The 12,495-nt window shown below is 49.1% G+C and overlaps 1 protein-coding gene across 4 annotated transcripts in view; it reads left to right on the forward strand.

Annotated features, from left to right (window-relative positions):
* Positions 1 to 12,495, forward strand: part of rarab (retinoic acid receptor, alpha b) — a 173,560-nt gene that overhangs the window by 73,979 nt on the left and 87,086 nt on the right. For all 4 annotated transcript variants that reach the window (XM_014192579.3, XM_014192580.3, XM_082973625.1 and 1 more), the window contains one exon: positions 3,561 to 4,408. In XM_014192579.3, coding sequence (XP_014048054.1) covers positions 4,222 to 4,408 — 187 coding nt within the window. In that variant the 5' untranslated portion in view covers positions 3,561 to 4,221. The remainder of the gene's footprint in view (positions 1 to 3,560; positions 4,409 to 12,495) is intronic.

The following is a 12,495-nucleotide window of genomic DNA, read 5'->3' on the forward strand; positions in this document are numbered from 1 at the left end:
TATAGCAGTCTCTGTTCTCTCTCTCTCTCTCTCCTCTCTCAATATAGCAGTCTCTGTTTCTCTCTCTCCTCTCTCAATATAGCAGTCTCTGTTCTCTCTCTCTCCTCTCTTTTTCTCCTCTCTCAATATAGCAGTCTCTGTTCTCTCTCTCTCTCTCTCTCCTCTCTCAATATAGCAGTCTCTGTTTCTCTCTCTCCTCTCTCAATATAGCAGTCTCTGTTCTCTCTCTCTCCTCTCTTTTTCTCCTCTCTCAATATAGCAGTCTCTGTTTCTCTCTCTCTCTCTCTCTCCTCTCTCTATATAGCAGTCTCTGTTTCTCTCTCTCCTCTCTCAATATAGCAGTCTCTGTTCTCTCTCTCTCCTCTCTTTTTCTCCTCTCTCAATATAGCAGTCTCTGTTTCTCTCTCTCCTCTCCTTTTCTCCTCTCTCAATATAGCAGTCTCTGTTCTCTCTCTCTCCTCTCTTTTTCTCCTCTCTCAATATAGCAGTCTATGTTTCTCTCTCTCCTCTCTTTTTCTCCTCTCTCAATATAGCAGTCTCTGTTCTCTCTCTCTCCTCTCTTTTTCTCCTCTCTCAATATAGCAGTCTCTGTTTCTGTCTCTCTCCTCTCTCTCACACTGATACAAATACACTGATACACACACACACACTGATGCACTGGTATACACACATGCCCATGATTAAATGAACGAGTGCATGGCTATGTAAAGGGGACCTATGGGGTTTAACCTACTTAGTAGGGTGTTTTAATAATGTATGAGCGAGATTTGAAAGCGGCGAGCACAACAAGGTATCTTCATCCGCTTCCTCTCGCTTTGATCTAACCCTCCTCCCCCGCTCCCTGTCTCTCTTTCCCCCTTTCTCGCCATCACGCTCTCTCCCTCTGTATCCTTTGAACGTGTTCTACCCAGTGCATTGTGCTAAAGCTCAGGGTAGAAGCTCAAATTCCCAGGTGGGATCTGTGAGCGGCAAGACGGATGTAGCCAATTTTGATGGATGGTGTTCCTTCTCAGGGAAGGATGAATGGGTGGGTTGGTATATGGATGGATGGGTGAATGGATATATGAAAAATTTGAGCATGAGAGTCGTGTGTGTGTGTGTATATACGTGTAATACGTGGTCTGAATTAACTGCATCTTGTTCTGTTCCTATAAGGGTTCGTCGTCATGTTTCTGTTCCTATAAGGGTTCGTCGTCATGTTTCTGTTCCTATAACGGTTCTTCATCATGTTTCCGTTCCTATAACGGTTCTTCGTCATGTTTCTGTTCCTATAAGGGTTCTTCGTCATGTTTCTGTTCCTATAAGGGTTCTTCGTCATGTTTCTGTTCCAATAAGGGTTCGTCGTCATGTTTCTGTTCCAATAAGGGTTCGTCGTCATGTTTCTGTTCCAATAAGGGTTCGTCGTCATGTTGCTGTTCCAATAAGGGTTCGTCGTCATGTTTCTGTTCCAATAAGGGTTCTTCGTCATGTTTCTGTTCCAATAAGGGTTCGTCGTCTTGTTTTAGAGTTTTGATAATAATGCTCTGGTGCACTTATCACAGCAGTCTTGTTTTTATCCCAGACCTTCACCAAGGCCTCTTCATCCACCTCCTCCCCTCCTCTCCTCACCCGTCAAACACAAACATGTCTGAAAACCCAGTGGTGTTTGGCTGTTTTACGACAGGGGCCCAGAGCCCTGTGTGTGTGTGTGTGTGTGTGTGTGTGTGTGTGTGTGTGTGTGTGTGTGTGTGTGTGTGTGTGTGTGTGTGTGTGTGTGTGGCCGACTTCACAAAGGGGGGCCTGATGCTGGTGCAACACTTTGCAGGAGATCACACACACGCATGCACGCACACTAACACTCACGCACACTCCTGTCGGCGGAGAACTTCACAAGGTGAGGCCTGGCGGCGGAGGGAGCAGCACTTTGCAGGAGATCTATAAAGGTCCCGGCAGTTAAAAACGAGGCCCCTGAACCTGTAAAAAAACGGGCCCTTGTGCACCCAACACCCCCTTACCGGGGCCAGGGAAGAACAAATGCCTCTCAGACGGCTACAGACAGACATGACAGACCGGGAGGGGGAAAAAGGCACTCAAAGGATGTTTTCAACTTTCAGACAACTACAATCCAGACTCCAAAGAACAGTAAACGCTTCCCTCCTTTGACATGTCAATGCCAGATGGGTGAAAGAGATGGAAGCAAAGCTGTCAGTGGTAGTGGATGGTGTTACAGACATGTATTAGAGCTAGTTGCTACAGTGTGTAGCAAAGCAAGAAGTTTTAGATTTATATAAGGCATGTTGTACAACATCAGCATTGAAAGGCAGAACTAGGTTACTCTTCCCTCCCTCCCGTCTCTCTTGGCAGGTTGCATAAGCTCATAACCATCTCCTGTTTATTTTGAGGAGCGGAGAGAGAGAGAGAGAGAGAGAGAAAGAGGTTCAGATGGACTCCATTAATGAGCCTCAGCATCTCTGATGATGATGATTCACCCTGCAAGGGCAGGAGGGAGGCCGGGGAGACAGCAGGGGGGAGGCCGGGGAGACAGCAGGGGGGAGGCCGGGGAGACAGCAGGGGGGAGGCCGGGGAGACAGCAGGGGGGAGGCCGGGGGAGACAGCAGGGGGGAGGCCGGGGAGACAGCAGGGGGGAGGCCGGGGGAGACAGCAGGGGGGAGGCCGGGGAGACAGCAGGGGGGAGGCCGGGGGAGACAGCAGGGGGGAGGCCGGGGAGACAGCAGGGGGGAGGCCGGGGAGACAGCAGGGGGGGAGGCCGGGGAGACAGCAGGGGGAGGCCGGGGAGACAGCAGGGGGAGGCCGGGGGAGACAGCAGGGGGGAGGCCGGGGGAGACAGCAGGGGGGAGGCCGGGGTGACAGCAGGAGGGAGGCCGGGGAGACAGCAGGAGGGAGGCCTGGGAGACAGCAGGGGGGAGGCCGGGGAGACAGCAGGGGGGAGGCCGGGGGAGACAGCAGGGGGGAGGCCGGGGGAGACAGCAGGGGGGAGGCCGGGGGAGACAGCAGGGGGGAGGCCGGGGGAGACAGCAGGGGGCGGGTGGGGGGGAAGGGGGAGCCGTGCTCCTCATTGAAAACATTAGCTTTAACAAGTTCGCTAGAGAGGAACCCGGGCTCTGTTTTCCCCACGCTGTCTACATTTTGCACATCTACCATTCCAGTGTCTAATTGCCATACTGTATTACTTTGCCACCATGGCCTATTTATTGCCTTAATTCCCTTATTTGACCTAAATTGCACTCACTGTATATAGACTTTTAGTTGTTTTTTTTTCCTACTGTATTATTGACTATGTTTTTGTTCATTTCACGTGTAACTCTGTGTTGTATGTGTCTAACTGCTATGCTTTTTCTTGACCAGGTCGCAGTTGCAAATGAGAACTTGTTCTCAACTAGCCTACCTGGTTAAATAAAGGTGAAATAAAAATAAAAAAATAAATAGAGATGAACCCGGGCAAAAATCAACGCCACCCCACTGAATATGCATTTGTACCCCTGTCTCTCTGTCTCTGAATGTGCAGCAGTGAGTGAATATCTAACTCTTCTCTCTTTCTCTCTCTGTCTCTGTTTCCGAAGGAAGAAGATTGCCAGTCTGCCACAGGTGTGTTGCCGAGACTGAAAGTGAGTCACCGCGGCGATAGGGGTTGACCTGGGGCGCAAGACATGTTACGGTGACAACTAAAACCAGCCATCGTCATAACAATCCTCCTCCTCCGTCGTGTTGTTGTGTGAGCTCTGCTGAGTCACTGGAGAGAGAAAAGCTGTTCTCATCCAATCCCCCCAAGGCCTGAGAAGTCTATCCAATCGTGAACAAGGGATCTGGAGTCCATTGGTGCCAGATGATTCTGCCTAGCGACCTCCCTTAGTATTTATGTAATTGGTGTTTCATTCAAGGTATAAATCTTAGTGGCCTACTCTACCGCTATCTATCTCAGTAGAACACAATTCATATCAAGGCAGAGGGACCAGCCTTTGGAAGAAAATAGCCTATATGCCCTTGGATTCAAAGTTTCTCTGAAGCATCCACTGGGAACACTGGCGTAACCTAGAAGCTCCATTTCACACACCTACACAAATACACACACATCGTTGTGGTCCACCGTCAGCTACCACCACCGCTTCTTAATTCATTGGATTACGTCGCCATCGGCGGGTGAGGTTGGGGATGTAGACCGCCGTCACCACGGATACCTACAGGAGACTCTTTGGACTCGGCTCAAGGTCTGCCGAGCAGAACATGACGGGCAAAGGTAACCCCTGCCACCCCCCGGGGGGGCCAGGGAGTGCAGGGGGCCCCACTGTCTCTGTGGGGGGATTCCCCATGCCTCACTACTCCTACTTCTTCCCCCACATGCTGGGGGGGCTGTCCCCTCCCACCCTCTCCGGACTGCCCATCAGTGGATACAGCACACCGTCGCCAGCCAGTAAGTACCCAATCACACTGCACTATTCTGTTGTTGGTGTATGTTGACATTAGTGGTTGATTAGAAGGTTATCAGGTACTGCTGAATGGCAGAAACATTTTTTTTTGCGTTGTGTTTATACTTGTGCTTTGTTGGTTGACTCTGTTGGCGCACAGACTGACTTGATCCATCCTATATTTGTACCAAAATCAGCATTTGAAGTTTGACATAAAGTTGGATCAATCCAGGAAAAACGCAGGAGGTTAAAAATGAACTGCACAAGTTTTAACTTAGTTGCTGTGCTGTGTTCTCTGAATCATTTCCAGCATCTCCTGTGTTACGTGTATATATATATATATATGGCTGTCATGCTAAATGACTTAACCAGATCAAAGTGGAGTGGAGTCTATATAGAACTGGATTCCACATTAGAGGTTTGGTTGGTGTGGAACATAGACTTGACTAGTTGCTCCTGGCGATCTGGATCCTTGCCAGTTGTCATGCGGCGATGTGTCGAACTGAGCGAGCGGATTGGTCTGATCTAAATGAGGCAGCTTTGAATAACCAATGGAATGTTCCTGGGCACAATGCCTTAGGAAGAGAGTGTGTGTGTGTGTGTGTATGTATGTGTCCTCACTTGAACTGGCAGGTGGGCGCTCTCTCCGGGTCTGTGTGCATGTGTGTTTTCATGCGTTGGTGTGTGTCTGTCTGTGCATCTGATTTGGGAAGAGCGAGAATAAGGGGTGGTTGTTCTGACTGTAGCTGTTGTGACGGTAGCTCACCTGGAGTAAGGAAGTATTGACAGGTAGGAGGATGTATGGGACCACCCATCCATTCCACAAACAATATTTGATTAAGGTCTCATTTATCAAATCAAATAAAAACATGCGCAGAATACAACAGGTGTAAACCTTACAGCGAAATGCTTACTTACAAGCCCTTAACCAAAAATGCTGTTTTAAGAAAAATAACCCCAAAAAAGTAACAAGTAATTAAAGAGCAGCAGTAAAATATCAATAGCAAGGCTATATGCAGGGGGTACCGGTACAATGTGTGGGGCCACCGGTTAGTCGAGGTAATTGAGGTAGTATGTACATGTAGGTAGAGTTATTAAAGTGACTATGCATAGATAATAACAGAGAGTAGCAGCAGTGTAAAGGGGGGGGGGGGGGGGGGTCAATGCAAATAGTCTGGGTAGCCATTTGATTAGATGTTCAGGAGTCTTATGGCTTGAGGGTAGAAGCTGTTTAGAAGCCTCTTGGACCTAGACTTGGCGCTCCGGTACCGCTTGCCGTGCGGTAGCAGAGAGAACAGTCTATGACTAGGATGGCTGGAGTCTTTGACAATATTTAGGACCTTCCTCTGACACCGCCTGATATAGAGGTCCTGGATGGCAGGAAGCTTGGCCCCAGTGATGTACTGCACCGTATGCGCTACCCACTGTGGTGCCTTGCGATCGGAGGCCGAGCAGTTGCCAACCCGTCAGGATGCTCTCGATGGTGCAGCAGTAAAACCTTTTGAGGATCTGAGGACCATGCGAAATCTTTTCATTTTCTTGAGGCGGAATACGTTTTGTCGTGCCCTCTTCACAACTGTCTTTGTGTGGTTGGACCATGTTAGTTTGTTGGTGATGTGGACACCAAGGACACTGACACATTACCCATTCTACCAATAAACTGTCCAATCATAGCCAAGCTTACATCCGCTCTGTCCCAGCATGCCTTGCTGGGTGACGTTCCGGCCCCATCGCCACTCCTCTTCCTCTCCTCTTCCTCTCATGTCTGTATGGGAAAAAATGCAAAGCAGCTAATGTCTCTGTCCCTCCACCCACCATGTCTCCCCATCGTGGCTTCCATTCCCAAGATCCAGGCTGGCGCTCTGTCGGGAGGCTGCGACAGACAGACAGACAGACAGACAGACAGACAGACAGACAGACAGACAGACAGCGGAGCCTGGAGTACAACAGCCTGTCAGAGCAGAGGGGCTCCCTGCCTCCCTGTGTGTGTGTGTGTGTGTGTGTGTGTGTGTGTGTGTGTGTGTGTGTGTGTGTGTGTGTACGCGTACGCGTACGCGCGGAGACAGAGACGGAGTGTGTTCTTCTGGCTGGCTGTTGAGCGTGCTCCTCTCTTGGTGCTGAGAGACTAATCCACAGCTCCTGCATAGTGTTAGCTGACAAACAGCCCTCCCTCGCCGCCAGGGGCTAATTATTACACAGCCCCCCTCCACGCTCGGAGATGGCCTGGGTGAGCTGTCATGCAAGACGGGGTTTCACCGGAGATGAGAGGAGCTGGCGGGGGATGGGGGGGGGGGCGGGGGCTGCGACATACACAGCACACATGCTGTGTTTGAGGAAGCACTGAGGGGGGAGAGGTGGTGAGAAGCAGCAGTGGCGTATTCCAAATAGAGACGTTCATTATCATTTGAAGAGGTAGCATGAGGCAACGGGGTGTGTGTGTGTGTGTGTGTGTGTGTGTGTGTGTGTGTGTGTGTGTGTGTGTGTGTGTGTGTGTGTGTGTGTGTGTGTGTGTGTTCTTCCCCTCTTGTCTCTTTTTGACATGTTGTTCAAAAAGACCCGGTCACTCAAAGCCTCTTTACACTGTCCATAGAAAGTTTGTTCCACTTGCTAAATGTATTTCCCATGAGTATGCCACCTCATGGACATATCATCAGATTCACACCCTCTGCATAAACCACACCTAAAAAGTATTACTCAAGAATATGTGAAATTGTGGATGAGGGCCTGTTGTCCGGACCTCTGGCAGTCTCTATGGGGATGCCACAAGGTTCAATTCTCGGTCTGACTCTTTTCTCTGTATATATCAATGATGTCGCTCTTGCTGCTGGTGATTCTCTGATCCACCGCTACGCAGACGACACCATTCTGTATCCATCTGGCCCTTCTATGGACACTGTGCTAACAAACCTCCAAACAAGCTTCAATGCCATACAACACTCCTTCCGTAGCCTCCAACTGCTTTTAAATGCAAGTAAAACTAAGTGCTCTTCAACCGATTCGCTGCCCGCACCCTCCTGTCCAACCAGCATCACTACTCTGAACGGTTCTGACCTAGAATATGTGGACAACTACAAATACCTAGGTATCTGGTTAGACTGTAAACTCTCCTTCCAGACTCACATTAAGCATCTCCAATCCAAAATTAAATCTAGATTCGGCTTCCTATTTCGCAACAAAGCCTCCTTCACTCATGCTGCTAAACATACCCTCGTAAAACTGACTATCCTACCGATCCTCGACTTCGGCGTTGTCATTTACAAAATAGCCCCCAACACTCTACTCAGCAAATTGGATGTAGTCTATCACAGTGCCATCCGTTTTATCACCAAAGCCCCATGTACTACCCACCACTGCGACCTGTATGCTCTCGTTGGCTGGCCCTCACTACATATCCGTCACCAAACCCACTTGCTCCAGGTCATCTATGAGTCTTTGCTAGGTAAAGCTCCGCCTTATCTCAGCTCACGGGTCACCATAGCAACGCCCACCCGTAGCATGCGCTCCAGCAGGTATATTGAACTGGTCATCCCCAAAGCCAACAATTCCTTTGGTCGCCTTTCCTTCCAGTTCTCTGCTGCCAATGACTGGAATGAATTGCAAAAATCTCTGAAGCTGGAGTCTTATATCTCCTTCTCTAACTTTAAGCATCAGCTGTCAGAGCTGCTTACCGATCACTGTACCTGTACACAGCCAATCTGTAAATAGCACACCCAACTACCTCATCCCCATATTATGACTTACCCTCTTGCTCTTTTGCACCCCAGTATCTCTACTTGCACATCATTATCTACCCATCTATCAGTCCAGTGTTAATGCTAAATTGTAATTATTTTCACCTCTAGGGCCTATTTATTGCCTGCCTCCCTACTCTTCTACATTTGCACACACTGTACATAGATTTTTCTAGTTTTCTTTTCTTTTGTGTTATTGACTGTATGCTTGTTTATGTGCAACTCTGTGTTGTTGTTTTTGTCGCACTGCTTGGCTTTATCTTGTAAATGAGAACTTGTTCTCAACTGGCCTACCTGGTTAAATAAAGGTGAAATAAAACATTTTTTTAAATGTGCCTCTCAAACCCTAGCCGCTCCTCCTCCTCTTCCTCCTCCTCTTCCTATTCTAACCTTGACCTGAGACAGTAGTTATGTCATGTATGTTGCGCTAAGTTATACAATTTCCTGCCAGCATTATTGGTTAAAGCAGGGATTAAGGTCTTATTTCCCAATAAACTGGGATAAAAATCTACATTTCCAAGGACATGCCAGCCGTGCAGAGGTCGTTTTCATCACGTCTCTCTCTCTCTCTCTCTCTCTCTCTCTCTCTCTCCCCTCTCTCCCCTCGTAACCGTGGAGATCATCCCCGATTCGCCTCGACAGGGCAAGGAGCGTTAACGCCTCCCCGCAAAACACTCCATGACAAAAACCCATACCTCTGACCAACCCCCCCCCTCCTCCCCAAACAACTCACACCCTCTGTAGTCTGAATAACACCCTCAGCCTCGGGAAAATGACTGTTTCCCTCCTTTTTCTCAACTCCCGTTGCCTCCTCTTCCTCCTTTTCTCCTCCTGTCCTCCATTCCCAGCCCAGGGTATGGCATGCACTTTAAAGTGGCCTAATTGAATGCAAGGGAAGGGCTGGCTGGCTGTGGAGGTTGTGTTCTCCAGGTCCAGACCCTAGTGGGACTGGGGAATGGTTAGCGTGCTAATTACCGATAAAGCCTAGATGATGTGCTCAGGCTGGGATTAGTCGGAGCAGTAGCCAAGCTGGATCAGCTAGCCCCAGGGTACTCCCTCTTTCAACGCCGCTCATCTTCTCGTTCTCTCTCTCTCCTCCCTTTTCTTTCATCACTCCTTACCCTCTTCCACATGGCTCGTCTTCTCTCTCTCTCTCTCTCTCTCTCTCTCTCTCTCTCATCACTTCTTTTTTCTCTTCCCCCTACTTGCAAAGCAGCTCGTATTCTCTCACACTTTCTCTCTCTCTCTCTCTCTCTCTCGCTCTATCCCTCTCTTTCTTTCATCACCTCGTTCCTACTTTCCTTCGGCCTCTCTTTTTCCTCACTTCTTTCGTTCTCCTCAGTAGTTCTCTGCGATCCCGGTGTAGGGAGTGGTAGCGAACGCCACACCGCTGTGCTGATGCTGAACGCCCTGCGGTTACTACGGGCCTCTGTGTTCTCTGAGTGATGTCAGGAGATATGAGTTGTAGGTGCGTGTGTCAGATAGAAAGCTGATAGAGCAACAACAAACACTGCTTTTGATGCCTGTGACGTTAAAACAGGCTTTGTTTTTGAGCCTGTGGCGCTGTGGCCCAATGTGTGATCCGCCTTCTAGTCTTTTACTGTCAATGTCAACATGCTTTTGGAACTAAACGTGATACGAGGGTTTTTCCCCGGACAGTTTGTTTGAACATATCCGAGATCTGTTGCAGAGAGACTTTGACCACGATCATTTGACTCACCACTTAGTCATGCAGTGACGGTGGGGGCCCTATTTCATCATCTCCACCATCATCCACTACCAGCTTGGCCCAGTCCACATGGATGACACGGCACCCCTCACCCATCCACTACTGTATTACCACCCCAGACGGAGGTTTTATCCTGAATCAGACTGGCAGGCCGTGCGGCTACGCTCATTTTCTATGCGCAGCTCTCGTTTTATGCTAATCATCTCTCCCTCCAGTTTTGAAAGGAGGGAGTTGTCCCTATAACCCGGGATCTGGGATGGCTTCATCACACACACACACACACACACACACCACACACACACACACACACACACACACACACACACACACCCTCCCCGTTAAATATAGACCGCCACATTATTAAGCCACAAAGCATCCCATGTTGAGTACTATACTCCCCTCAAACACCCTCTCCCCCCTCCCTCCCTCCCTCCCTCCCTCCCTCCCTCCCTCCCTCCCTCCCTCCCTCCCTCCCTCCCTCCCTCCCTCCCTCCCTCCCTCCCTTCCTGCACTGCCACCGCACATATCCTGCAGCAACGCAGCAAAGAGTTCAAAGTACTGTTCACTTTCTTTGGGCTGGTTCATTTAGTTGTGGTCGTTTTCATCACACATAAACCAACGCTAAGTCTGGTTTACTAACACAGACGAGCTTGTTGTTGATAGGCTGACCTGCCACGATATGGTACGTTATCAATGTGAACATGAAAGAAGACATATGACCACGATGCAAATGCAGGCGTGCCTTTTTGTTTAGTATGTTTTACCGTGTTTAAATTGGGTTTAGTGACTACCGCAAAAAATACAATAATAGTTGAAATATATTATTACTATCTCAAAGTGCGACAGTGACTAAAAACTAAAGACAAAATAATGACACAACTAGACTGACCTGAAGAACACAGCTGAAGCTACAAGTGTCCCATCTGAACAATAACACAACTTTGTGTCGTGTATCCTACCCACTTCCCAGCTACATTCGCTAACACTTTACATGATGAAACGCTTATGTGCTGCTTATGAATGCGGTACGTATGGGTTAATGTAGAACTATGACTCTGATACAGTTGACCATTGCCTACCTCCGTCTCTTTGTCTCTCCTCCTCTCCCTCTTCTCTCGTCTCTACTCACCCTGGTGTGAAGGGAGACGGTGTTTTATCGCTGTTGATGACTGTGCCGCCTCCCAGGTCCCACTGACACAGACGTCTACTTAATAACACACACACACGAACGCACGCACGCGCGCACACACACACACACACACACACAGGTTCAAACACACACACCCTGCCTCGGAGGTCCCGCTGATCCAAACGCTACCTAACTCGGCGAGCTCTTCGTTAACCCCCCCCGGTCGTTCTATTCAACTTCCCTCTTCCGTCCCCCTTTAATCTGCTCAGCGTTCGGTGTGTCGACGCTCCCTCACGCAGCTAGACTACAGCACAACCCTATAGGCTCTGGTCAAAAGTAGTCACTGCCTAGGGAAAAAGGGTGCTATTTGGGTTGCATCCTTTCACAAGTGTGTCACAGCCCTACGAGAGTGTCAAGCTAGGAGCATGCTTATGGCTTATTGGTTCTGATTAAAGCAATGTCCTGCTCTGATTTGACTTGTTTTGTAGTTCCTGCTAGCGGGACCGATGGGGTTCAACCACTAGGACTCAAAGTGTGGTCACTGAACCACCTCTGTAACAATAGGTATTGGCTTATGTGTTCATTTTATTATCAAGATAGAATTTGCTGGGAAGAAGATAAAGACAAGTGTACAGCAACTCTTGGAGGACAATGAAAGTACATTTTAAAAATAGTGTCTTTTGTTGTTACAATTAAAACCAACGCTGGAATTGGTTTTACTTGTACAATAACAACACTCCTCCAACAGCTGCTGAATCTCCCCTCTACAATTCATGCACCTTGGTCGGTAGCAGCAGTTCTCCTTTTCTTTTATACGTACAAACAGACATTATTCAAAGTTAAAGATGCCAAGTGATTGACAAGGTCTGGCCCTTAGACTGGATAGGCATGTTTTCAACCCTGTCCTCAGCCTCGCTCCCCGACAGGCCTGGTGTACGTCTGCAAACCGTTTGGTCCTCACTCCTTCTGAAGGTGTGAGTCGGCTCTGGCATTGCAGCGCCACTCGTGCCCGGTCAATGTCTGGCACCACAGAGGTGTTGGAGAGCTGTCAACACGCACTTTCTCTCTCTCTCTCTCTCTCTCTCGCTCTCTGCTCGCTCTCTGCTCGCTCTCTGCTCGCTCTCTGCTCTCTCTCTGCTCGCTCTCTGCTCTCTCTCTCTTTCTCTCTTTCTCTCTCTCGCTCTCTTTCTCTCTCTTTCTCTCTCTCTTTCTCTCTTTCTCTCTCTCTCTCTCTCCTTTCTTTCTGCTCGCTCTCTCTTTCTGGTTCTCTCTCTCTCGGTGGCTGGCTGTACGTCTCATATATCGTCACGGTGTTTTACAGCGTCGCGTTGCGTGTCGAAAGCTGCCGGTCCCTGTGTTCCTGTCCACATCACCACAGTGATCGTCTCTGACCGAGCTCCATTTTGATTGGTCCACCTTTGGGCAGGCACCAACTGGGACATGCCCAACCGATGTTTGTCTTCTCGAGGGTTGCTGTGACGTCTACGTGGACTCGCAGACCAC

Source organism: Salmo salar, chromosome 03 (assembly GCF_965601325.2).
Source record: "Salmo salar chromosome 03, fSalSal1, whole genome shotgun sequence".
Lineage (NCBI taxonomy): Eukaryota > Metazoa > Chordata > Actinopteri > Salmoniformes > Salmonidae > Salmo > Salmo salar.